Source organism: Palaemon carinicauda, chromosome 1 (assembly GCF_036898095.1).
Source record: "Palaemon carinicauda isolate YSFRI2023 chromosome 1, ASM3689809v2, whole genome shotgun sequence".
Lineage (NCBI taxonomy): Eukaryota > Metazoa > Arthropoda > Malacostraca > Decapoda > Palaemonidae > Palaemon > Palaemon carinicauda.
The window spans coordinates 74926682-74954073 of NC_090725.1; the positions used below are offsets into that span (position 1 = coordinate 74926682).

A 27392-nucleotide genomic window follows, 5' to 3' on the forward strand; every position below is an offset into this window, starting at 1 on the left:
CAAGCGGCCAGACGTGACGTCGAGCGTCCGACAGAGCGAGGCGCCGAGCGTCCAACTAAACGTGACGTCGAACGTCCCGCAGGACGTGACCTCAAGTGTCCAGCAAGACGTGACGTTGAGCGTCCAACAGGACGTGATGTCGAGCGGCAAGCAGCCAGACATGACGTCGAGCATTAAGCAGGACACATCATCGAGCGTCAAACAGAACGTGACACCGAGCGTCGAACAACTTTACATGATGCCGGGAGTCAAGAAGTGAGGCATGACATCGAGCATGAGAGCCTCGGACTTCGTGATGACACTAGTCGAATCGGATGTCAAGATCGAGGAAGCCTTAGTTTCGATCGCTTTGATCGCGAGCGTTTTACTGAGTGTCAAGCGTTGGAACAACATGACGACACGGACGCGATGATCTGGGGTCTCTTGACGCCAAAAGTCAGGACCTTGAGGAGATGTATCCTGATAAACACAACGTCGCTATTTCCGTTAGAGCCTTGTCAGAGGAAGACATCGACGATCACCTTTCCCCTATTGAATTATTTGAGGAATTATCGGAAGGAGAAGATCCTAAGTCCCTTCGTCCTTCAGTTGATCTAAAGAAACTCATGAGAGTTTTTATTGATGAGTTTCCAGATTATTTTGAGCCTGTTGCTCCACGTTCACCACCCTCAGAATTTACGCTTGGGAAGGCGTCGAAGAAGTCTCTTTTTACTAAGATGGTTCTGTCCCAGTCATAAAGGAAAGCTTTAAGGATGATTGGAGACTGGATGCAGTCTAAGAAGGACCAGGGAAAGACAGCTTTCTCTTTTCCTCCGACTAGACTGGCCTCCAGATCTAGTATCTGGTACGAGACGGGAGAAGTTCTCGGCTTGGGAGTTCCTGTCTCTGACCAAGGAGATTTTTCAAGTCTGGTAGATGCTTCTCGTCGGTCGGCCATGAGGAAGACCAAGATTCTCTGGTCAATTTCGGAATTAGATCATCTTCTCAAAGGCGTCTTCAGAGCCTTCGAGGTATTCAATTTCCTCGACTGGACTCTGGGAGCCTTGGGGAAAATGGTTTCTGCCTTTGAAGATGGTGACACTGCTAGTCTCATCCACATCATGTCCTGTGTGGATAAAGCTTTACGAGATGGATCTAATGAGTTGGCAGTGCTTTTCTCACCGGGGGTCCTTAAGAAAAGAGCTCAAATGTGTTCGTTTCTGTCTCTTGGGGTTACTCCCTTTCAGAAATCAGAATTGCTGTATGCACCTCTTTCTTCCTCTCTTTTTCCGCAAGAGTTGGTTAGAGAGGTTTCATCTGCTTTAACCCAAAAGGCCACCCAAGATTTGGTTTCAAAGACAGCAAGAAAGATTTTACCAACTTCCTTCGCTAGCCACAAGCCAAAGGAAGAAACACCATTCCCTAAGTTTTCTCAGCCCTTTCGAGGGAAGACTTCCAGCAGGGGTAGCTCCAGACCCAAGGGAAGGAGAGCAAAGAGAAGAGGATTCAGAACAGGGCGAAGCAGAGTCTGACTGCTTTCGTCTTCAGACAGCAGTAGGAGCTTTGGTCCGTACATGTTCTGAAGGAGGGTTACAAAATCCCTTTTATAGGGAAACCTCCTTTAGTTTTAACTCCAATAGATCTCTCTCCCAGATACAGAGAGGATTCAAAGAGGCAGGCTATGCAACTCCAAATGTCTCTCTTGTTGGAGAAGGGGGCCATGGAGAGGGTGCGAGACTTGCGGTCATCAGGTTTCTACAACCGCTTGTTCCTGGATCCCAAGAACTCGGGGGGATGGCGTCTTGTCTTGGACGTAAGCGCTCTCAACGCGTTTGTTCAGAAGACAAAGTTTTTCATGGAGACGTCAAAGTCAATCCTTGCAGCAGTAAGAAAGGGCGACTGGATGGTCTCATTAGACCTTCAGGAAGCTTACTTTCTCATCCTCATTCATCCTAGCTTCAAGCATTTCCTGAGGTTCGTTTACTAGGAGGAAGTGTTCCAGTTTCCGGCCCTGTGTTTTGGTCTCAGCACCGCCCCTCAAATATTCACGAAACTAATGCTAAATGTAGCAAGAATACTACACTCAAGAGGTATCAGAGCCTCCCTGTATCTGGACGATTGGCTTCTCAGAGCTCATTCCTATGATCACTGCTTGAAGGATCCTCAGATAACTTTGAGACTAGCAGAAGAACTGGGTCTTCTTATCATCAGACACAAGTCTCAACTGACACCATCCCCAAAAGATACTTTATTTGGGGATGGTGATTCAGAGTCTAGTTTTTCGGGCTTTTCCGTCTCCCTTAAGGACGGAGCAAGCCATCTTGAAATATAATTCTTTTCTAAAGAAACAAACGAGTTCTGCGAGAAAGTGGATGAGTCTGTTGGGAACCCTCTCCTCGTTGGAACAGTTTGTTTCCCTGGGAAGGCTGAGCCTCCGTCCTCTCCAATTCCACCTCAATCATCATTGGGACAAGGAGAAAGATCTAGAGACGATATGCATCCCCATTACGGAATCCATAAGAAGTTGCCTTCAGTGGTGAAATGATCCGGACAAACTCCAAGAAGGTCTCCCCTTAGAACAGAGGAACCCAGACCTTGTGTTGTGTTATGACGCCTCGGACTTGGGGTGGGGAGCAACACTGGGCAAGTTGGAGGTTTGGGGCTGTGGACAGAGGATCAAAAGAGCTTCCACATCAATCAAAAGGAACTGCTAGCAGTCCTGTTGGCCCTCAAAAGCTTCGAAGGGTCAGTTTTGAACAGAGTGGTGCAGGTCAACGCTGACAATACTACAGCATCGGCTTACATAGCCAAGCAAGGCGGAACCCACTCGAGGTCCCTTTACGAGACTGCGAGGAGTCTTCTCATCTGGGCAAAAGAAAAGAATGTCATCCTTGTAACAAGGTTCATTCAGGGGGAAAAGAACGTGATGGCAGACAGCCTCAGCAGGAGAGGTCAAGTTCTGTCCACAAAATGGACACTCCATCAAGAAGTCTGCAAGAACCTGTGGCGACTTTGGGGTAGTCCTTGTATAGACCTGTTCGTGACCTCGAAGACAAAGAGGCTAGAAACTTACTGCTCCCCAGAGCCAGATCTCAAAGCAGTCCACATAGACGCTTTCATGTTAGACTGGTCCCACCTGGACGTGTACGCATTTCCACCGTTCAAAATTCTTTACAAAGTGATGCAAAAGTTTGTGTCACACGAAGGGACTAGATTGACTCTAGTGGCCCCCTTTTGGCCCTCAAAAGAGTGGTTCACAGAGGTACTGGAATGGATGGTGGACACTCCAAGAAGCCTTCCATTAAGAGTAGATTTACTCAGACAACCCCACTTGGAAAGGTAACATCTAAGTCTCCAAGCTCTTCATCCAACTGCCTTCAGACTATCGAAAAACTCACAAGAGCTAGAGGTTTTTCGAAGGAGGCAGCTAGGGCTATTGCAAGAGCAAGGAGGACTTCTACCATCAGGGTTTATCAATCCAAGTGGGAGGTTTTTAGAGAATGGTGCAGAGTCAACTCTGTTTCCTCGTCCAGTACCTCTATAACTCAGATGGCTGACTTCCTGATATACCTTCGAAGGAAACGCAATTTTTCATCCTCTACCATCAAGGGATACAGGAGTATGTTAGCGACTGTATTTAGGCACAGAAACTTGGACCTTTCTAATGATAAAGACCTACAGGAACTTCTCAAATCGTTTGAAACATCAAAGCAATGGCACCAGGATTCACCAGCTTGGAATCTGGATATAGCCCTGAAGTTCCTTATGAGTGACATGTTTGAGCCCTTGCATTCAACTTCATTTCGGACCTCATGATGAAGACACTAATTTTGGTTAGTCTGGCGACAGCTAAAAGAGCCAGTGAAATTCATGCATTTAGTAAAAACGTTGGCTTTCGGGATAACAAAGCTATCTGCTCATTGCAGTTAGGCTTTGTCGCCAAGAATGAACGTCCTTCTCAACCTTGGCCCAAGGCTTTTGAGATTCCGAACCTTTCGGATGTGGTTGGCGAGGAGTTGGAGAGGGTCCTGTGCCCAGTAAGAGCCCTGAAGTTCTACCTGGACAGAACGAAGGAGTTGCGAGGCAAGTCGGAAGCTCTTTGGTGCTTGGTCAAGAAGCCCTCGTTACAGATGTCAAAGAATGCCCTTTCATTTTTCATCAGGCTCTTAATAATAAGAGAGGCTCATGCACATTGCAGTGAGGCAGACCTCAAGCTTTTAAAAGTCAAGACGCATGAAGTTAGATCTGTAGCAACTTCGGTGGCCTTCAAGCAGAATAGATCGTTACGGAGCATTATGGACACAATCTTTTGGAGGAGTAAATCTGTGTTCGCTTCACACTATTTAAAACGTGTCCAGACTCTTTATGAGGACTGCTACACTCTGGGACCATTCGTAGCAGCGAGTGCAGTAGTGGGGGAAGGATCCACCTCTACATTCCCATAATCCTAATACCCTTTTCTTCTCTTGGAACTTTTGTATTTTCATGGTTGTTTGTGGAGATTGCGACAGTCTTCCGCAATCATTGATTTTAGTCAGGTGGTCAATTTGTTCCTTGAGAGCGCCCGGAACAAGGGTATTGGAGGAGGTCCTGTCACATAGAGGTATTTACACTGGTTTGACAGCTCCTAGAGGTCTTCAGCCCCCTGGTAGGATCGCTGGATTTCATAAGGAAAGCGGACATAATGAGGCAGGAAATCATTGAAGTCAGCTTCCTTATCAGGTACGAACCCTTAAGCTTGTTTATTAACTCTCAAGTAAATTAACAACAATGTTGGCTGTCTCTGACCCTCCACCATAGGTGTCAATCAGCTATATCTATAACCACCGGTTAAGTCAGATGTTTAAAAATGATATTTTCATTATAAAATAAATTTTTGAACATACTTACCCGGTAGTTATATATACAGTAATTTAATTCCCACCCTCCTCCCCTCTAGAGACCTATGGGCATGGAAGATCTGAGGAATCACTGGAATGGTTCCAGGTACCTTACTAGAGGGCACACTGGTAGTACACCTGGCTACTCAATCGGCGATTGGCGCGAGTTTTAAAATTTCTACCGTGACTCGCCATCGGCCCTCTGCTGACGACGAACCCTCTCTCCATCCTGGAACCTCGTCGTCCCCTAACCTTCAACCTTCTGTTTCTCTTCATAGGAACCTGCAAGTTGCAGGTGTGGATCTTCCTGGGACCACCGCTTCTACCATCAGCAGCGCGAAAGGACGAGCATCACCATCGCCTCACTCTGCTGGACACTTCCCCTGATCGCAGTTCGCGATGATGGGAAGATCGTAGGTCATCACGATCCGAGCACTCTTCTTCTGGAAGACTCTCACGCTCTATCAGCCTCAAGCTCTAGACCCTCGCGTTCACTATTACGCAGGTCTTGACGCTCTCTTCGGAGGCGTTCCTCTTCACGTGGATGAGTCTCGCAATTGCGTTCTACATGATCGCGAGCAAAGTCTAGATTTAGGTCTAGACGCTCGCATTCTAGATCTGTGCGATCTAGATCACGAGAACGGCGCTCACGCTCGCGAGGACGACACTCATGTTCTCAAGAGTGGCATTCACGTTCGCTAGGGTATCGTTCACGAGAACGGCGTTTTCGATCGCGAGGCTGACTCTCACGTTCGCGAACTAGGCATTCATGCTGTTCTCGAACGAGAACTAGACGCTCTCGTTCGCGATCACGAACCACGTGTTTGCAATCAAGGTCTAGATGTTCCTTGTCTAGAGGTAGAGGTAGGCGTACGCGCAATCCATCAGCTCAGACCATTCTTCTAACAGGCATTCAGCTAAACCCCCAGTGCCTTTCACCGCCTGAGGAGTTTTTGCAAAGCGTTTGACTACGCGACGTTCGGAAACGCATCCTACTGTGACTCATTCTCCATCGAGAGTAGTCCCTACTCAGAGGCCTCCCGTGAAGACTTCGATTGACGTAGGTGCTTCTCTGGGGCAGCAGGAAGAAGTTAGACCTTCCTCTTCCTCTGTGGCTCCTAGTGCTCCTGTTGTGAGTACTTCTACTCATAAATTGCGCCAGTTGATGCGTGAAACTCGCGATTATGTGCGGGAATCTCTTGATATCACAAGCAAATTGGCAATTTCTGCAAGTAAGTGCGTGCGGTACCAACACCTTCGCCTCGTCCCTCTTCGTTTTTCACCTCCAGCGGAAGACCAACACCCTTCCCAGAAGTGTTCAAGGATTCCCCTAATAGGTTTGTGAACGTTCCTATAGTCCAGATCTTCCATCGTGTCCATTGAAGGAACCTGTTCCTCTGCCTCAGAGGTTGTCACCTCTGTCGACTGGAGCTCCTTCTAGAGTTCCACCCAAAGGACACACTCCTAGGGAATTCCAGGGTATACTTAGTGTTCAGAGCTTCCTCCATGGGTGAGTACCTTCATGACCAACCTCCTGAAAACTCTGAATGTGGCTCCTCCACTGCCACGACCTTCGACTGTCTCAGTCAAGGCAACCCCTAGTATCCTCCTAGAATCCTTGGGTTCGTCAGTACCCTGGAAGGAGGTCGACAGCAGACAAAGTGAGCAGATCACTTCCACCCCAATCGCGTGCTGAAGGCCCTGTTCCTTCTGATTCTTATATGGCAAACTTACCTTTTACTCCAGTGAAGGTAAAAGAGGTCATAACTAAGAATCAGAAGAGAAGGATGAAAGGCGTAACACCACCTCAAGCCGATATTATCCATCCTAGGACGAGTAGGCACATGGCTCGCCCAGGGAGATCACAATCCATCCCTTCAATCCTCAAGACATCGAGGTAGTGCCTCCGGATCAACGTCCAGTTTTTGTACCTCCTCCTGAGGAAGAGATTCTAGCTCCTGTTACCAAGGCTTCGTCTAGTGCCTCGAAGACCTCGAAGGTTCCCCCTCCTAAGACCGTGGAGGAACGTCCTGTGCGTAGGGAGTCGAAGGACACTAAGACAAAACCTAAAAACGCTGCGGCACGGGAAGCTAGATTGGCTGAAACACAGAGGCAGTCCCCTGTAGCGGGCTCACCCAGTGATTCTGTTGATGACCCTGACCTACCCCGTGCTCTGGATGTGAGCCTGGAAGTGGACAACCCCTGAGACTCGGAGGATGAAAATCTTCCAAAGGCGGCCAATCCGAACTATCACTCCGAACAGGAGAGACGTGAGTCGGAACATACCTTTTGGCAGGTCCTTGCCTGTATGATAGCTATCAATAGGCTGTCCACTCCTGGTTCCACCATCCAGGAAGGGAAGGATATGGTTCTCGATGAAATATTCGAAACCCAGAAGCCTTACAAGTCCAGTGCAGCTCTGTCCTGGTCCAAAGGTCTGATAGCTGCCAAAAGGAAAGCTATTGCCAAGATAGCTGGAACTTCTAGTTCCTTGAGGGCAGGTTCCTCCTCTCGGTCCCCTCCACTTCCTTTTGTTTTACAAGGAAGTATTACTAGATCGAAGGGGAACCACATTCCACCATGACCCTCGACCCCTCGTTAGAGTCCCTAACGAAGGTTGTTCCAACTCAAACCCTCTCCTCTCTGAAGGCCTCCATCTCGGCAGTTGAGCTCCTGAACATACAGAGAGTCGCGAAGTACGCCATGCAGGCTCCTTTGTGGCTTGATCTATGGTTGGGATCCTTAGGCTTAATGGTTCACTCCCACGATCTTTTGAAAGAGTCTGCAAGGAAGACTTTGGAGTCCTTCCTGTTTTCAGGTGCCCAGACTCTGAGTTTCTGTCACACCACGTTGTCAACCTGTGGGCAAACACCATCCTCAAGAGAAGGGATACCGTCATTGGTCAGTTCCACAAGCAGGTGCCGAAAGTTGAGGTCTCTCGTTTGAGGAATTCTACTCTCGAGGGTTCATCTCTCTTCGTTCCGGAAGAGATAGAGAGGGCTGCTGAGCGATGGAGGAAATCATCCAACGATTCTTTCCTCCATAGGGCCATGACATTGCAGACCTATGTTAGACCTTCTCAGTATTCTTGGCAAGCACCTTCCTCTACTCACCAGTCAACTTCTAGGTCCTCGGGACCTTCCAAGGTGTCGAAATGGCCCTTTCAGTCGAAGGGACAGAAGGGGTCCACCCTGAACGGTCGAAGTGATCGCCTTAGGGTATCGCATCCTGTTCCTTCAATCTATGCCCTCCTCTGACTCGGGTTTGAGTGCATCTAAGTTTCTATGCGAAGGGATCTGCAAAGGAGCTTGCCCTCAGGGCCAAAGTCCAGGCCATGCAGCAGAAGGGCGCTCTCTAAGAGGTCGTGGAAGGCTCCTCAGGCTTCTACAGTCTGGTGAAAAAAGTGACTGGAGGCTGGAGACCAGTCATCGATCTCTCCCATCTGAACAAGTTTGTTCAACAGACTCGGTTCAGAATGGAGACGGCAGACTTTATGTGCACACTGGATCTGAAGGACGCTTACTTCCAGATCCCAATCCATCCGTCTTCAAGGATGTATCTGAGATTCATACACGAGGAAAAGACATAACGGATCAAGGTTCTATGCGTTGGTCTCCTGACAGCTGCTCAGGTATTCACCAGAGTGTTCGCCCTAGTATCATCTTGGGCTCACAGGAATGGCATCCGTCTTCTCAGATATCTGGACGACTGGCTGATCCTAGCAGACTCGGAGACGACCCTTCTTCTTCACCGGGACATGCTTCTCGAATTTTGTCAGGACCTTGCGGTTCTGATAAATCACGAGAAGTCATTACTGCAACCTTCACAGAGACTGGTATACCTCGGTATGATCATACACACCATCCAAGAGAAAGTCTTCCCATCAGATGAAAGAGTACACAGACTGAAGGAAGTAGCCACACCCTTCCTCAGGAAAGAAGTTCTTCCAGCCTCTCGTTGGTTGAGTCTGTTAGGCCATCTGACCTCTCTCAATTTGTTCCAAACAGCTGCTTCAGGATGAGATCCCTACAGTGGCAGCTGAAGTCTGTGTTGAACCAACACTACGATCTACCAGACACCCGAGTTCCTATAACTCAGGATCAGGTGACGGATTTGAGTTGGTGGATGGTAGACGTAAACCTTCGAAGGGGCCAGAATCTTCTTGTTCCCCTTCCGGATTTGATGCTCTTCACAGATGCATCTAAAGAAGGGTGGGGTGGCCCACCTACTGCACCATACCATCTCCGGCCTTTGGTTAAAGTCAGAAAGGTACCAGCACATAAATCTTTTAGAGATGAGAGCAGCCTACCTAGCTCTTCATCAGTTCCAACAGTTGCTGGCAGGTCACTCTGGTGTTGATGAGCGACAACACCACAGTAGTGGCTTACATTAACAAACAGGGTGGTACCTTTTTTCAGCCTTTATGCTATCTAGCAGTAAAGATCCTCAGATGGTCAGAAGAACGTTTGATATCTCTATCAGGTCAATTCATTCCCGGCAAGAGGAATGTGCTCACGGACAATTTGAGCAGAACGACTCAGATAGTAGGTTCCGAATGGATAGCCAACAAAGTCCTGACTTTGCGGGGTTTCCCGACTGTAGACCTGTTCGCAAAATCTTTGAACAGCAAGCTTCTGCTGTGCTGCTCTCCAGTCCCAGGCCCTCAGGCTCTATGACAAGATGCACTCCAACAACGGTGAGAGAACATTGACATGTACGCCTTTCCCCCGTTTTGTCTGATGAGAAGACTGCTCAACAAAACCAGAGCATCCAAATTCTAATGATGACCCTTGTAGCCCCACTATGGCATCATGCAGAGTGGTTTCTGGACCTCCTGCAACTTCTAGTAGATTTACCAAGAGAACTCCTTCCATGACCAGATCTACTCAAACAACCACACTCAAACATCTTCCACAAGACCGTGCAATCTCTTCGACTTTATGCATGGAGACTATTCAGCGTCTCCTCTCTCAGAAGGGCTTTTCTTGACAAGTTGCGTAGTGAATGTCCGCATACTTGCGTAGGTTCTCAGCCTCGGTCTACCAGGCTAAATGGAGAGTATTCTGTGGTTGGTGTCGGGAAGGAATATCTCTCCACTCGATACCACTATTCCAGTAATAGTGGAGTTCCTTGTATACCTTCTGGTGGAAAAGCTTCTTCCGGTATCGGTGGTGAAAGGTTATCTCTCAGCCTTAAGCCTAGCCTTCAAGCTGTAGGGAGTGGATATTTCCTCTTCTGAGTAGGTTTCTTAATTCGTATGGGTTTATGAGATCACTTGCCCCCAGTCAGAGATTAGTCCTCCTCCTCGGAACATGGTTTGCGTCATGAGATCCTTGAAAGGACCTGTATATGAACCATTATGCCATGCAAATGACCGAAATCTCACTTTAGAGACGGCATTTTTGCTCGCTTTATCCTCGCCAAAGAGTCGGTGAACTTCATGGCCTCTCGTATGACATTGCCCATTCAAGGGGATGGGGGAAAGTGACACTCTGCTTCGTCCCTGAGTTTATTGCTAAGACTCAAAATCCAGGGGAGGCTGGACCATAGATTCGATCTCTTTCAGATTGCGAGTCGTCGTTCTGTAACCAATGACCCAGATCAGTTGTTACTATGCCCAGTGAGTTGTTTGAGACTGTCTTAAACACACTGCAGCAACTCGTCCCTGACTAACACCCCTGTTTGTTCGTTCAGTGAGAGTAAAGAGGAGGCTCACCAAAAAAAATGGTTTCCTCCTGGATTTGCCAAGTAATCGAAAGAGCCTTGGCTCCCGATTCTCCTCAGGCTCGTTAACCTAGAGCCCATGATGTTTGGGGATTCAATACTTCTCTGGCATTCAAACGCAACTTCGTGTTGCAATTTCTCCAAGCAGGCGTGTGGAAGAGACAGACCACCTTCACAGCTCATTACTTGAAAGACGTGACCCACAGGAGACTCGATACTTTCAATAACGGTCCTGTGGTGGCTGCTCAACAAGTGGTTTAAGATAACTCAATCTCCTTGATGGACAAATGTTTGAGGGCCTTGGTTACCCAGGTTAAGACTGGGATGAATGAGAAGAATGTCTGGCTTTCCTTTCTTCATCTTCCTCTCCCTTGGGGTACAGCACCATGGGTCCCTGTGCAAGCTGGCTTAAACCTTTGCAGGAAATTATCACTTCCTTGTGTAGCCTAGTATAAGTTATGAAATTGTTATACTGTCCACGCCCTATTGCTTTCCGCGAAGGGAGCAATCTGATACGTCTTATTTTTCCTATATAAACTCAGAAGCCGTTCATACAAAAAACAACAATCTCTATTACACTGCTTTGCACAGGCCGCGAGTATACTCACTTTGTATATTTTAGCGAGGTGTCAAAGTTTTCCCTAGATCACAGTCATATACTCAACTAGGTAAAACCAGGTCAATGACCTTTCTAGATCTAGGACTTCAACCCACCTAAGACTGAGTCATCCACATAAATAACGGAAGGTTTGTTAGTATGGGAACAAATGACAAATTCGGAGATAATTTGTATTTTTCCTTACCTAATACAAACCTGGAGTTATTTATATAAATTTGCCCGCCATCACCTGTCCCCCAGAAGTCCAGCCTGCATTAAAAAGTGATGTCTCACTGCTGTGAGAGTATATGTAGAGGCAGCTGGGTACCCCCACCCACCCCCAGCCTACCTGCTCAAGCTTTTAGGCAGGGTTGCCACCTGGCAATTGAAGTCTAATGGCTACCTTTTAGGTATGCTGAAAGATAATCCACAATAACTCCAGGTTTGTATTAGTTAGGGAAAATACAAAATATCTCCAAATTTGTCATATTTCTTAAATTATGATCATAGAATAGATTTGGACATATTAACCCTTTTACCCCCAAACTATTTGAAACTTTGCAACCCTTAACCCCCAGGCGTTTTCTTTTTCAAGCACATTTTGCAATATATATATTTTTTTTAATTGCTCTAACAGCCTTAATTTTCGTCATAGAGAGGTCAGGTTGGTCTCATTCTTTTGGAAAATGCCTGAAGTTTCTCATAAAGTTATCAAAAATATGCAAAAAAATGTAAGTAGCAGTTTTTTGCAAGGATGTACCGGTACGTCCATGGCGGTATAAAGGGATGAGTTTTGTGAAACGTACCAATACGTCCATTGTATGTAAAAGGGTTAATAAAATAACAGCTTTTGTGAATACTTAGAATTCTTATGTCACTAGAATTGCTTTATCTGATTTATTCCATAAATTGGAATGCCTATAAAATTGTATCTCATGTTGGTTCTCTCTCCCATAGATGCATTGGTTTAATAGGAAAACCGGAAGGCTTTCAGTCTCTTGTAGAAGAGCTTATGGAGAAGAAGGACTACCCTAAATTGGAAGAGTATCTGAAACGTCAAAAGAGACTGGAAATTAAAAAGAAGTTTATTGAGGGGATGTCAGTTGAGGAGTTCCTGGAATATTTTGAAGATCCTGAAAAGGTATGAAAGTTGTGGTTTCTTTTTCTATGATTTGGTGTTTAAACATAGGTACAGTACTTATCATGTAACAGAAAATTTAGATGGGCTCTTACAATATACACATTTCCCAGAGAACTTATGCTCTCATAATTGTCTTTAGCTGCTTTTGCTAATCTCACAATTGTCATTAGCTGCTTTGCTACTTAATGTGTAGACCAAAATTTTTTAGTGAAGTTCGTATATCATAAGTCACCGTAGCATTGATTTGTTATTAGAATCAGGTATAACGAAATTGTACTCTACTGAGTATTGCCTCAACTTAATGGACAGTTTGGGGTTTTTGCCACTTCATAAATAGTGAAATTCAATAAGTAATGAAGAGCCCTTAGCATAGACTACTCGATATCTCTTAGCCAACCTCCATATGCAGTACAGTACTCCATGTGATTTATATCTTATCTTAACCCATAACAGAATTTTTTAATTGAGATTATTTATTTCATGTCCAAACTTTATTGTGCCATAAGGTTTGAAAGTGCAGCATCGTTAGACACAGTTTTTTTTCTTAGAAAATAGATGGATTTTTTATGATTAGCCCTCCAATACAGTACCTTGATTACTACTATTATACATGGCCATTCCTGGCTGCTATGGTAGAAATCCTCATTATTGCTTTGTCCCCACTAGATGTAGACAGATGGAAGGGATTGAATCAATGTTTGGTATCAAAATAAAAAATTTTACTTTGAAATTCTCTTGCTCTGTCACTAGATACAAACCAAAGCTATTTACAAGGGATACTGCTTTTGGTGAAGCTGAAAGACGAGCCATTAGATTTTTAGCGAGGGTTAACCACCCACACATTTGGGGGGTAGGGGTAGTAGCTACCCTGCTCACTCACGTACCTGGGTTGAAAACCCAGTTTGTTTATGGCTCGGGTGGAGAGTGGATGTTGCCGCTGTAGTAGTTTGTGGACTGTGGCCAGAGGTAGCACCCAAATTGCCTAGTGTCCAAATGCCGACCATACTCCAACGTTCACTACACAAAAAGGTAAAACGATGGAATACCCAGAAAATCTAGGTACTATAACAGGTCAAAAGAAGTGGGCACTGGGCACCATTCCTAGATTTTATACTGGGCAAGGGAACCCAGCTAGGACTGTAATTGCTTAATATTCAGAGGTAAGCCATTTTCAGGTTATTTAAGTACTAAACATTAGTAGAGAAAACAAAAAAAAAAAAAAGGAAAAACAATGATACTAAGGAAAAAAAAAAAAAAGACAAAATTAGTGGCTGAAAAGTGTACATTTACAGGGGAAGGTAATACTTCCAGTTTATAAGATAAAGGGAAAATAAGTTTGTTCCGTAACTGAATACATACCACGCTATTTACATGGGGGTAATTACTTCGGCGCAGCCGATGACGAGCCATAAAGTTTTAACGAGGGTTTCCTACCCCACCGCTAGTTAGCGGGGGGGTAGGGAGGGCAATACACCAGTGATTAGCTCACTTTACTTTTGGCTCGAAGAGACGACAGACCTGTCAGCGCTCTCCTTTCTGTTGACTGCCATAATTTTGTTTGCTTTTTCTTTTCAGTGTGTGTATGAAGTTGGCCTCTATTACTCCTTATGCGTACTTGCCCTGGACTTCCCGGCCGCCCTTGTGGGACCTTTATGTCGGCCGTGGAAACGGATCCTCACTCCTTATGCCCACAGTGTAGGGGCCAACGGTGTGATAGGTCTAATTTGTGCATTGAGTGTAGGGAGTGGTCTACCTCCCAGTGGGAGAGGTTTGCCCGGCGATGTAAGAAGAAGGCTAAAAGGGATCTTTCTCCTTCGGAGGCTTCTCGGAAGAGAGAAAATCCCAAGTCGTCTTCTTCCGCCGCCCATTCCTTCTCCGAAGCTCCCTCTCGGGCGGCCTCTTCCGAGAGGCCGGCGAGTGGTAGCGTAGACCTTAATGTTGTTGATGTCATTAACCGATCCCGTGGTGAGGGAGAGGTCGTTGCCTCCCATAGTGAGGCGGCTGCCCCTTCCCCCTCGGAGGAGGTGGTTGTTTCTAACAATGATCTTTTTCAGCTTTGGGCTTCCTTGGGGCTGCAGGGTTCGCCCTCCAAGGAAGCCCTGTTGGACATGATCAAACGGGGTGCGGCCGCCGAACAATCGTCAACTTCAGCGGAGATAGATCCTCTGTCTGTGGTTGACGTTGTTGTGTCGGAAACATCCCGTGGGTCTGGCCAAACACCCGTTCCCGCGGCTGCGGTAGCGGAAGGCTCTGTCTCCCCCTCTGAACATCCTTCGAGGGAGGAGCTTAGTCCCACAGTCTCTCCTTCCGTTGAGACTCCCTCTCGGGGGAGTTCTCTGGTAGAGACGCCTCTTCAGAGGCCCATTGATGGTCAGACTGCTGATCCAACGGCCCCTCGTGGGCGTATAAGGCGGAAGGCTCGTCCTCCCCTTCGCCGTAGAGGCCTTCCTTCCCCCTTTAAGGGGGTTAGGAGGCGCCTCTTCGGCTCGTCGTCACCACAGTCCTCTGCGGAGGAGACGACTCGCCGCTCTCCTGACCTGCCTGCTACCAACCTTGACCTCTCCGGGGATCATTCGCGATCCCCTTCGGAGGATGGTCGTCCTTCGGGACAAGGTGAGCTGTTGCCCAGACCTTCGACATCCAAATCTGCTGACGCGCTTTACACGCCACCTGAGACTGCCACTGCGCAATCTCCAGGCCCTTCGGGGTCTCAGGGACCTGAGCGCGAAACTGCGCCTCTCGCCCCTAAGCGTAAGGCTCCGCCTGCGCACCCTCCTGCTGCTGATGTTCCTGATGTTCCTGACAAAGCGCCTCGGCGCTCACCCTTAGGCGTTCGCGCCACTGTTCCTGTTGTACGCCAGGGTTCTCCTCCGCGCCCACGCCCATTGGCGCCCCGTCGCCCTCCAGCAGTTCCTAAAGTACTGTAGCGCGCAAGCGCCCAACTGCGCAGACGCGCCCTGCTCCTGATATAGTGCCGCCGCGCTCACCTGCACACTTGCGGCCGTTTCCTGATATGGCGCCTACGCGTCCACCGGTGCTCCAGCGGCCTCCTGCGCCCACGCGCCCTCCAGCACCTCGCCGCCCTCCTGTTCCTGTTTCATCGCGCGCGATCCAGGAGGTTCCTGAGTTGGCACACAGGCGCCCTCAGGTTCCTGCGGACTCGTCGCGCCCTGCGGGGATAGATGCGATACGCATCCCCGCGCGATTCCAGCTCCAGCGCTCACGCGCACTCCAACGCGCCCACGTGTCGCTTTGGACCCATCGCGCTCACCTAGGGAGGTTCGCGATACGAGGGAGGCTCGCGATACGAGAGAGGTTCGTGATGCGCGCCCGCGCGCAGTTCCTGTTGCAGCACCAACGCGACCACGCGTCGCGACGACTCAGCTCGTCGCCCCAGAGGTTGCCAAGCTAGCGCACAGGCGCTCACGGCTGCCTCTGGAACCGCGTGAATCTACTTCAGATACGACCGCGCCAAAATCGCGCCCTGTTCTTGCTACACGCCCCGTGCCTGTATTTAAGACAGCGATGGTTGCTCAACTAACTCCAGAACGCCTTCACGCGGCTCGCACCACGCGACCTCCAAAGCAGCGAACCCCGGTGCGACCTGTTCCTGATGCGCGCTCACGATCGCCAGCGCAACTAGCGCTTCCACAGGCGAGTAGGCCGGTCCTTCCAGACCGTCGCCAAACCTCTCGCCCCCAGGTCGCTCGCGACCCTGCTCCAGTGCTATCGCTCCCTCGGCCGGTTCTCCTGGACACGCGCTCGGGCGCTCCCGTTATTTCACGCCTTTCGGGGCCGCACCAGGTCGCTGCGCGCCCGCGCGTTCAGCCTCCTCCTGTTCCAGCTCCTGATCGCCGCACGCCTACACCATCACCTACGCACTCTCGCGACCATGTTCCCGCTCAAGCTTCCGTGCGCCCCCGCGCCCACTCTCCCGCTCTGTCGCCAGCGCGCCATCGCGCCCTCGCGCCCGATTTACCAGCTTCGCGCCCTCCTTTCACGCGCGACCCTGCTCTTTCCCCGATACACGAGCCCCAGCGCGATCACCGACAGGCGGATTCTTCCTTGACACGTTCTCCTCCCCGCAAGCGCAAACCAGCGCGCTCGCCAGAGGGGGAACGCTCCCCGGACAGGTCTAGGGATTCTTCTCTTACAGCCCTGCAGGCGAACCCTCGTTTGTCGACTCCTCCTAGGGATCCCTCGATCCCCTTCCCTCCAGAGGGAGTGTCAGACAGCGCTGCTGTCAGTCAACAGCCCTGGTTCGACACCCTACTCAGAGCGGGGTGCGGGAGAGGTAGTTGCCTCCCATAGCGAGGCAGCTGTCCCTCTTCCCTCGGAGGAGGATATTAATTTCTCTGTGCCTAAGCGTGATTTGTTACAGCTTTGGTCTTCCTTGGGTTTGATATGATCAAGCTGGGAGCAGCTGTTAAACAGTCGCCGGCGATAGCAGACGTAGATCCTCTGTTTATCGTCGACGTTGTTATAACGGAGGCATCTGGTGTGTCGGATCAAACTGCTCCTGTTGTTGCTGAGGTAGCTGAAGGCTCTCAAAATTCCCCCTTTGAACATCTTTCGAGGGCGGAACTTAGTCCCACGGTCTCTCCTGCTGGTGGCTCTCCCCCCCGGGGGAGTTCACTTACAGAGACTCTTCTGCGGAGGCCTTATGAAGGTCAGCTTGCTGATCCCACGGCCCCTAGAGGGTGTATAAGGCGGAAGGCTTGTCCTCCCCTTCGCCGTAGAGGACCTCCTTCTCCTCACAAGGGAGTTAGGAGGCGCCTTTTCGGCTCGTCGTCCCCGCAGTCCTCTGCGGAGGAGACTCATCGTTCACCGATCCTGCCAGCTACCACCTTAGACGTCTCCGAAGATCGTTCGCGATCTCCTTCGGTGGAAGGTCGTCCTTCGGGACCCCCTGACCTGTCACCCTCCAGACCTGCTGTCCTGCCATCACCCTTCAAGGATGCTGATCCTGTCATTGTACAGGCACCGGTCCCTTCGGGGCACAAGGGACTTGAGCACAAAACTGTGCCTCAGTCCCTTAAGCGCCAGGCACCCCCTGCGTGCCGTCTTGCTGCTGTTCCTGATTTAGTGCCACTGCACTCCCTTGCGCGCGTGCGCGCTCCTGCTCCTGTTCTTATGCGCCAGGGTCCCCCTTTGCCCCACGATCTCCTGCGCGCCCTCCTGCAGTTCCTGTTATAGCGCGCCAGCGCTCTCCTGCGCACACGTGGTCCACTGCGCGCCAGCGCCCTCCTGCAGTTCCTGCCACAGCGCTCAAGCGCTCTCCTGTTCGTCAGTGCTCTCCAGTGCCTCAGCTCACTTCTGGAATTAAGCGCACAGCCACAGTTCCTGACAAAGCGCGCCAGCGCTCTCCTACATTCCAGCGCGCAGTACAGGAGGTACCTAAGTTAGCGCACGGGCACTCACAGGTACCCCTGCCTTCTTCCTCAAAACTGCGCTCTCCTGTGCGCCCGAATGGCGCGCCTAACTCAGCAGCGCACATCTGCACGCCCGAATCCTGTTACGCTCCTGCGCTCCCATCGCAGCAGCGCACACCAGTGCGCCCGAATCCTGTTGCGTGCCTTGCGCGCCCATCACAGCAACACACGCCCTTACGCCCGCATCCTGATGCGCGCCCACAATCTCCTGCGCGCCCAGCGCGCCCTCGCTCTCCTCAGAGGGCAGTTCCTGCACCACCTGCCCAACGTTCTCCTGCGCGCCAGTGCGCAAGTTCACCTTTGCGCTCTCACAAGGCTGCGCAATCGTGCCCTCGCCCCATGCTTCCTGACACGCGCGCTCCACGCCCACGCACTTGGAATATTTCTCCTGCACACGCGCGCCCAATAGTTTCGCCCGCATGGGCTCATCAGCAGGGCCTGCGCGCCCGTGCACACACAAGCAGAAGGTTGCTCATGCTCCAGCTCTTATCCAGCCTTCAACCCCGCCCCACGTTCCAGCTCCTGCGCGCCGCACGCCCTCACCGTCACCTATGCGCGCCCTTGCCCGCGCGCGAAGTTCCTGTTTCGCACGATCCTTCCGCGCACGATCCAGGGCAGGGCTCATCACACGATTTCCGCCGCGATCGTCAGCACGATCCCTCACGCGACTTCATGGGGCTCCAGGCGGACAGATCATCTTCTCGTTCCCCCCCTCGCAAGCGCAGAACAGCGCGCTCGCCGGAGGAGGGGAGGTTCCCGGACAGGTCTAAGGACTCTCTTTCAGCTCCGTTTCAGGCGAACCCTCGTTTGTCGACTCCTCCTTAGGGATCGTTCGATCCCCTTCCCTCCAGAGGGAGTGTCTGACAGCGCGACTGTCAGCCAACAGCCCTGGTTTGGTACCATAGTCAGAGCTCTGATGCAGGCTTTTAAGCCTGTGTTCTCTGAACTAGGTCACAAAGCAGTGGCTACCTCGCTTCCCCTGAAGAGGAAGAGAGGAGTCCCCTCCGTGGTGAATTCTCCGAGGGCTAAGCTGTCTCCTCGGAAATCCTTCCGCAAGGCTCCCTCTCCCCCCCAGACTTTCTCTTCCTCCCCTGCGGATGAGGATTTCCCCTCCTCAGGGGAGTCGGACGAGCCGGTCCGTTCTCCCATTGCACCAATGGGGGAAACTCCGCCTCTCCCCGAGAAGTCTCCTCACACGGGGTTGGAGAAGAGCCTGCATCCATCGTTGCTAGAGTCCTGTATCCCTCCCAGGAGGGAGCTGAAGGAATTGAAGATTTTGCTGGTCTCCTGCAGGGATCAGACAGGAACCAGCTAGACCTTCGGAGAATGTCCACGTGTCCCCCCAGGAAGAGCCACTGGGGACTGGAGACTTTGCTGCTAGCCCTTCGGGAGGAGAGCATCAAGAGTCAGAACACGTGTTCTGGCAAGTTCTGACCCTCATGATAAATCTCAACGAGTTTCCGGGCCCTGAGATTCCTCCTCGTGAGGGTAAGGACACGGTCTTGGACCGAGTCTACGGCACCCAGAAGCCCTCTAGGGCCAGTGCAGCCTTGCCCTGGTCACAAGGGATGAAGAGTGCCAGAGACAAGGTCGAAGGCCAGCTCTCCGAGCTTGCCTCCTCCAACAGATCCAGCGCCGGTAACAAGCTCCTCCCTCCTCCTCGAGTCCACCAGAGGAGGTATTTCGAGATCTTTGAGGAGACTTGTTTGAGTCTTCCCATTCACCATTCTGTGGAAGAACTCACTGGGGGAGTCCCTCTAGAAAGACTTTCCAACCAGCAGGTTTCGTATTCTGCTACTGAGATCCTAAACCAGGAGAAGGTGGCGAAGTGTGCCATGCAGGCAACTTCGTGGCTTGACATCTGACTGGGGCCTCTGGGCATCCTGGTGCGGTCTGAGGACCTGTCTAAAGAAAGCACCAGAAAGGCACTGGAGGCATTCTTACTCTCAGGCACGCGGACCATCGAGTTTCTGGCCCACCAAGTCTCGAGCTTGTGGGCCAATACAATCCTGAAACGTCGAGACGCAGTTGCCGAGAGATTCCACCAGAAAGTCCCCAGTTCCGACGTTAGCAGGCTCAAACACTCTTCTGTGCTCGGTAAGAGTCTGTTCGAGCCTAAGGACTCAGAACCCGGGAGTGCCGGACCCTTGGTTCGACTCTTTCCAGGTTTCGAGTCTTCGTTCTGTAACAGATGACCCAGACCATCTCCTTCTGTGCCCAGTAAGGAGTCTGAGGTTGTATCTTAAAAGATCAGCTGCAGTTCGTCCCCAAGTGCAAGCCTTGTTTGTGAGCACTGGGAGAACGAAGAGGAGGGTCACTAGGAATACCATCTCAGCCTGGATTCACAAGGTAATACACCTAGCCTTGAATCCTGACCCTCCTCCGTCACGTCGCCCCAGAGAACATGATGTCGGGCATAGCTACGTCCCTGGCCTTCAAGAAGAACTATTCAGTGACGCAGGTCCTGCAAGCTGGGGTGTGGAAGCGTCAGACGACCTTCACAGCCCACTACCTGCAAGACGTGACACACAGGAGACTTGATACGTTCTCTATCGGCCCTGTGGTGGCTGCACAACAGCTGGTCTAACCTCAGGCTCCTTAATGGATAGGTAGCAAAAGGTTGAGGGCATTGTTACCCGGTTTTAGTCTGCATGAATGAAAAGGTTTGCCTGGCTCTTATTCTTTTCTTCATCCTCTCCTCCCTTGGAGAAAGGAGCATCCTGGGTTCTCTGCACAGCTGACCAAAAACCACTGCAGGTAAACCATGCTTCCTTGTGTTCCTAGTATTAAGGTTAATACTGTCACGTTCCCATACCCTGACGAGGTGTTATTGGGAGAGTCCTAGCCTAGAATTCCATCTGAAGAACTCCAGGTCAACTTCCTAGGAGGAGTCACTCCTCACCTTCACACACAGCTTATGTAGGCCGCAGCAGTTGCACAGCAGTGCTAGCGAGGTGCAGGGACTCCTTATTGCCTGAGTACTTACACACTCAAATATGGAGTCCCCGGGCAAAGCCAAAGCCAGTATGGCAGGGACTTACCATCTTACCTAAGGGATGAGTCACCCATATTAAATAGCGTGGTTTGTATTTCAGTTACGGAACAGATGACAAATTCGTAGATAATTTGTATTTTTCCTAACTATACAAACCTTAGCTATTTAATCAAACTTGCCCGCCAGCCCTGTCCCCCGTGAAGTCCTACCTCTAAGCAAAGTGAAGTATTCACCGGTGTGTGTGAAGGGGGGGGGGGGGGGGGGGTTAGCAAGCTACCCCTCCCTACGCCCCGCTAACTAGCGTTGGGGTAGTAAACCCTCGTTAAAACTCTAATGGTTTGTCATTCAGCTCCGCTGAAGTAATAACCCATATTAAATAGCTAAGGTTTGTATAGTTAGGAAAAATACAAATTATCTACGAATTTGTCATTTTTTGGGCTCAGGCCATGTCATCCTGATGGAAGTTTACCAGAGCATTAATGTATCTGTGGATTTTCCAATTGTGCCTTAACCTCAAGACAATATTTCCTTGGTCGCTTTAGACCTTAGAGACCTATGACGTTACCGTTATACGTCATTGCTTCTAATCATGAACTATGTTAGTGCTTCCTGCCCCCTACAGGGAAGAGTCATACTAGACTCAGGAAAAGTCTTGAAGTTTGCATATTTCATATGACCAACCTAGCAACAAAAGGGCATACAGGTCTCGCTGTATACCCAACCAGTCGAAGTTTGTATTTTCAAAATGAACAAAGGTTTACGTAAGCAACCGTAGCATCCAAGGTATACCGGCTCAGCTGTGTACCACAGCAGACAAGTTTATATCCATGTCGATACAAGGTATGCATGGGCAGAAAAGGTTTGTATACATTTAGGAACAAAGTTACTTCAAATGTTCTTATTTTATTATGCAGAATAATAAGGAATAAAAAAGTAATGCTCTTACATAACTTTATTTATATACGAGCGAAGACGCTCGAAATCCATGAACTGGAAAAAATTCAATGAAGCAATTTTTCTAGGATCGTGACCTGCGGGTGTACTGTCAGGATCCGCTCTGCGAATGAAGTAAGTGATCTTCGCCCTTGTTTCAGGGACAAGTTTGAGCCTAATGTTTCTCCTTTAAAGAGCTCTCCTCCCCTGAAGTCTGAAGTTCTACGAAGATAGACCTTTAGACATTCCACTGGACACAGCGAGACATCTTCCTTCAGAGGGCAGATTCTCCAGGGACCCTACTTCCTGGTAGGTAGCTCGTTCTTGGCAAGAAACGTTGGGTCAGGAGAGATTCAATTCTCCCACTTCTGTGAACTGAATATGGCCCTCTTCCCGAGAAAAAGCCACTATCTCACTAACTCTAGCCCCCGAGGCTAGAGCAAACAAGAATATAACTTTTTAAATATTAAACTTAGCCGGTGAATATATAAATAGCTTACGTCTCCTACGGTCGACAGATTCCAAAAACTCGCGAGCGATCGCCATGAAGGCTGCCGGGTGTGCCCACCAGCGCCGACTATCAGCCAGATACCGCATATACTTCTCAACCAAACCAGTTCTTCTCTGTCGGTGGTCCAGACAACATTGGTTCCGCTCGCGCTTGACCTCAAGTTTCTACCGATTGGTGAAGTACTTGGTTTTGGTTTTATTGCTTTCGCCGTGTTGGATTATTCTCAAGCAATGCGATCTTCAAAAGAAATGCTTTTGAAAGGAGAGGAAAATTTTTTGCCCTTGCTTTTTTAATCTCGCTCTGGTTTTTCCATAGAGAAAAGATGGCCGACCCTTCCCTCAGTGTACGGAAGTGTGTTAAGGCTTTTAGTAATTATTTTATCACTTTACAAATTATTGTTGATATTTATAGATTTACCTCTATATATTTTATATCTCACCCGCCTTTATTAGGCCTCTTCGATTCGCTTTCCATTTATACTAAACACCGAGATAAATTTTATGTTTTTGTTTATAAGCGACCTTTGCCTATTCTTTGTAGGCGGTCCTGACTTGGAAAACGAAGTTAAACAATGTTGAGCCCATTCAACTTTTATTTTTGTTTAGATTGATGAGATGAATATTTTTAGAGAATATTTTAAGAAATTTATTCTTTGAATACAGTAGTCTTCGTGCTGTTTTTCATAGATGAACTAACGTTTGGTTTATTTATGCTACGCAGTTTGCGCTCTATCGTTACGATAGAGAAAGAGAGAATCACGGTTTCACTTTGCAGAAAGAGTAAATCGATTTTGACGTTGTGTTCATTCTTCTTACAAATTGAAGTTTTTTAGATACTAATTTAAAGGAACATGTTAATTTTCAATTTCTTAGTCCTTTTAGTTTTTTCCTTTAGCTTTATTCTCGTCCCAAGTCTCTGTACAAGGAGTTTGGGAGTGAGTAACGTTGTTCTCGATTCAGATATTTACTCTCGTCCCAAGTCTCTGTACGGGGAGAGAGGATAAAACGTTCTAGTTTTTATTCTCATCCCAAGGCACTGTACGGGGAGAGATTGAAAACGTAGTCCTTAGTGAACTAGTTTTAGTCTCCTCCCCAGTCACTGATCTTTTTAACTTTATATATTTCCGTTTTATTCGATATATATGTATATGTTTATTAATTTTTGCATGTGTGTTTCATTTTGTACTAATGTGCTTACATTATACGACATATTTCGCAATTCTAACCTTTTGATTTAAGGGAGAATTGCGTGCTTCAGGTAGAAATCAGCTTTATTCATGTCTAATGTGAAATTATTAAAAAATGCGATATCAGTGAAGAAAGTGCGAAAAACATGTTCAGTGTTGCTGAGGGTTCGTTTGTTCGTGCTTGTCACTTGCCTAGTCCGAGACCTCTTTCAGGCTCCCCTGCACCAGGGAGAAGGAATGTCGTAGGACCTAAGGGAGTGAGAGGTGTAAACCAACGAACAGACGTTCCCTCAAAGGTATCAGACGTTGCTCGTCAAGCACGTCCTTGCCTTAAGACAGGAGAGACGAAGTTCTCCTCGTTTTCCGATGATTCGTCTCTTTAAAAACCTGGGCGTAAGGTTTCGAGACGGTTGAAACGTTAATTAGTTCCTTCAGAACAAGTTCAACGTCCTAGCTGTAGTCATCATGAGAGTCCCGTTCATAGCGATGACGTTCATGTACAGACGTTTCCGACATCACGATCTATTCAGAGTGCGCAGCGTGACGTTGAGCTGCGGTCACCGCAGACTCGACGTGACGTTGAGCGGTAGACACCGTAGACACGACGTGACGTCGAGCGTCAGTCACCGTAGTCACGATATAGCATCGATCAGCAGTCACCGCTGTTACTACGTGACGTTTGAACGTCAGCCACCGCAGTCACAGGTTGATCCGAAGTTGAGTGTTTTGCAAGATATGCTGTTAAAGCTTTCTTCTTTATTAGAAGCTTACGATCCTGTTCCTGTGCGAAAGGATCCTTTGCTCTTTGTACGTCACAGTTCTGGGATACGTGATTCAGGTCTTCAACCTTCTAAACGAGCTTTGTTACGTCATACTGACGTTATCCCTAGTGTCAGCTTTGCTGTTAACCGAGATGCGGAGCATAAATCTCGATGTAACTTTGATCGCTTTGAACGTCAGCCACCGCAGTTACAGCATGACGTTGAGCTGCAGACACCGTAGACACAATGTGACGTTGAGCGGTAGACACCGTAGACACGACGTGACGTCGAGGGTCAGTCACCGTAGTCACGATATTGCATCGAACAGCAGTCACCGCTGTTACTACGTGACGTTTGAACGTCAGTCACTTCTGTCACTACGTGTAGTAGAATAACATTCTCTGCAGTCACAACGTGACATCGACCCTTCAACTTTAACTTCTGTTCATATACAAGTTGATGTAGCCTGTCAGGCTTTTCCTTCACGTCATTCTGAATATAAATCTCCTTCTCGCAAGACTTTAGATTTATCAGATGATGTGCCTTCTGAAGAAGTTAATGACACCCTTTCAACTAATGTACCTTTGGGGATTCATTCAGAAGAGGAGTAACCTAGGGTTGTCCAACAATCCCTTGTTTTTAAAATTATGAATTTCTTTAGGGAAATTTTGTCCTACTCGTTTTGTAACGGCTGCTCCGCCGTCTGAGTTTACTCTTGGCATGACTTTCTTCGACTCCTACATTTACGAGGTCAGTTCTCTCTTGTTCTTCCAAGAGAGCCATGCTCTTACTGGGAGACTGGTTGGAATCCAGGAGAAGTTTAGGAAAGTTTGCTTTTGCTTTTCTTCCTTCTTAATTAGCTTCTCGCTCGAGCGTCTGGTGTGACACAGGAGAAGTTCTCGGCTTGGGAGTACCTGCCTCTGCTCAGGGAGACTTCTTAAGCCTAGTGGACTCCCCTCGTCGTCTAGCCATGAGACGCTCCAAGATTTTATGGTCTGCTTCAGAGCTAGACCATCTCCTGAAAGGAGTTTTTCGAGCGTTTGAAGTATTTATTTTTTTTGGATTGGTCCCTGGGAGCCTTAAGAAAGAAGGTCTCCCCAGCTGACAATGTATTGCTGTACAAATTATGTCATGCATGAACAAGGCTATAAGGGATGGCTCCAATGAACTGGCAGCCACGTTCACTGCAGGAGTACTTAAGATGTAAGTGCACTCAATGTGTTCATTGTCAAGACAAAGTTCACGATGAAGACCACCAACTCTGTCTTGGCAGCAGTAAGGGAAGGCGACTGGATGGTCTCTCTCGACCTTCAAGATGCATACTTCCACATCCCGATTCATCCAAACTTTCAACAATATCTGAGGTTTGTGGACGGGAAAGTAGTGTACCAATTTCGAGCACTGTGCTTCGGCCTCAGTCCTGCTCCTCTTGTTTTTACAAGGCTCATGCAAAATGTAGCAAGCTTTCTACATTTTTCAGGGATCAGAGCCTCCCTTTATTTTGACGACTGGCTAATCAGGGCGTCGTCATTAAATCGCTGTCTGGAGAACCTCAAATGGACATTAGATCTAACCAAGGAGCTAGGTCTCATAGTGAACGTAGAGAAGTCGTAACTTACAGTACTCCATCCCAGACTATTCTTTTTTTGGGGATGGAGATACAGTGTCGAATTTTTCGGGCCTTTTCGTCTCCCACAAGAATGGAACAAGCTCTGTTAAAAGTCCGTCACTTGCAAGAGAAAAACAGTTGCTCTGTAAGAGTTTGAACGAGCCTCGTGGGAACTCTTTCATCGCTGGAGCAGTTTATCTCTCTGGGGAGACTCAACCTTTGCCCTCTCCAATTTCACCTAAACCATTGGAACAAGGAGAAGGGCTTAGAGAGTATCTCTTTCCCAATCTCCAACTCAGTCTAGACATGTCTGACTTGGTGGGACAGCAACATCAGACTTCGAGAAGGTCTTTCTCTTGCGATCAAGAACCCAAACCATGTGTTGTATTCAGATGCATCGGATTTGGGTTAGGGAGCGCCACTGGACAGTCTGGAATGCTCGGGTCTTTGGTCCACGGATCAGAAGGAACTCCATTTAAGGCAAGTAACATCTCTCTTTTGACAAGATTTGTGCAAGGAGAAATGATTGTCTTAGCGGACTGCCTCAGCAGAAGAGGACAAGTCATCTCCATGGAGTGGACGTTGCACAAGACTGTGTGCGAGAAGCTATGGATGACATGGGGTCAACCCACCATAGATCTTTTTGCGACTTCACTGACAAAGAGGCTCTCGACTTACTGCTCTCCAGTTCCAGATCCAGAGGCAGCCCACATAGACGCTTTCCTGGTGGACTGGTCTCGCCTAGACATCTATGCCTTCCCACCATTCAAGATCCTAGACAAGGTTCTTCAGAAGTTCGCCTCTCACGAAGGGACCAGGTTGACGTTGGTTGCTCCCCTCTGGCCCGCGACTGAGTGGTTCACAGAGGTACTTCTATGGCTAGTAGACATTCCAAGAAGTCTACCATTGCGGATGGATCTCCTGCGTCAGCCTCACGTAAAGAGATTTCATCAAAGCGTCCCCACGCTTCGTCTACCTGCCTTCAGCCTATCGAAAGACTCTCTAGAGCTCGAGGGTTTTCGAAGGAGGCAGCTAGAGCGATCGCGAGGGCTAGAAGATCCTCTACCATCAGGATTTATCTATCTAAATGGGAGGTATTTAGAGACTGGTGCAAGTCCTCCTCTATTTCCTCTTCCAGTACCTCTGTAGCGCAGATTGCAGATTTTCTGCTTTATCTGAGAAATGGTCGCTCCCTTTCTGCATCTACCATTAAAGGCTACAGAAGCATGTTAGCTTCTGTTTTCAGGCATAGAAATTTGGATCTATCTAATAACAAAGATCTTCAAGACCTTCTTAAGTCTTTCGAGACTTCCAAGGAGCGTCATATTTCTACTCCTACTTGGAACTTGGACGTGGTCCTGCAGTTCCTTATGTCAGACAGGTTTGAACCGTTAAGTTCGGCCTCCCTGAAGGATCTTACCCTCAAGACACTTTTCTTGGTGAGCTTGGCTTCTGCGAAAAGGGTTAGTGAGATACATGCTTTTAGCAAGAATATCGGCTTCTCCGCTAATAAAGCAGTATGCTCTCTTCAGCTTGGTTTTTTGGCCAAAAATGAACTTCCGTCTCGTCCATGGCCTAAATCGTTTGAACTTCCCAGTCTATCTGAGATTGTGGGTAATGAAGTTGAGAGAGTGCTGTGCCCC

At 48.7% G+C, this 27392-nt stretch overlaps 1 protein-coding gene across 1 annotated transcript in view; it reads left to right on the top strand.

The window, feature by feature from the left end:
* Window positions 1–27392, top strand: part of LOC137649151 (uncharacterized) — a 147297-nt gene that overhangs the window by 56418 nt on the left and 63487 nt on the right. The window contains exon 3 of the mRNA XM_068382158.1: window positions 12139–12322. Coding sequence (XP_068238259.1) covers window positions 12139–12322 — 184 coding nt within the window. The remainder of the gene's footprint in view (window positions 1–12138; window positions 12323–27392) is intronic.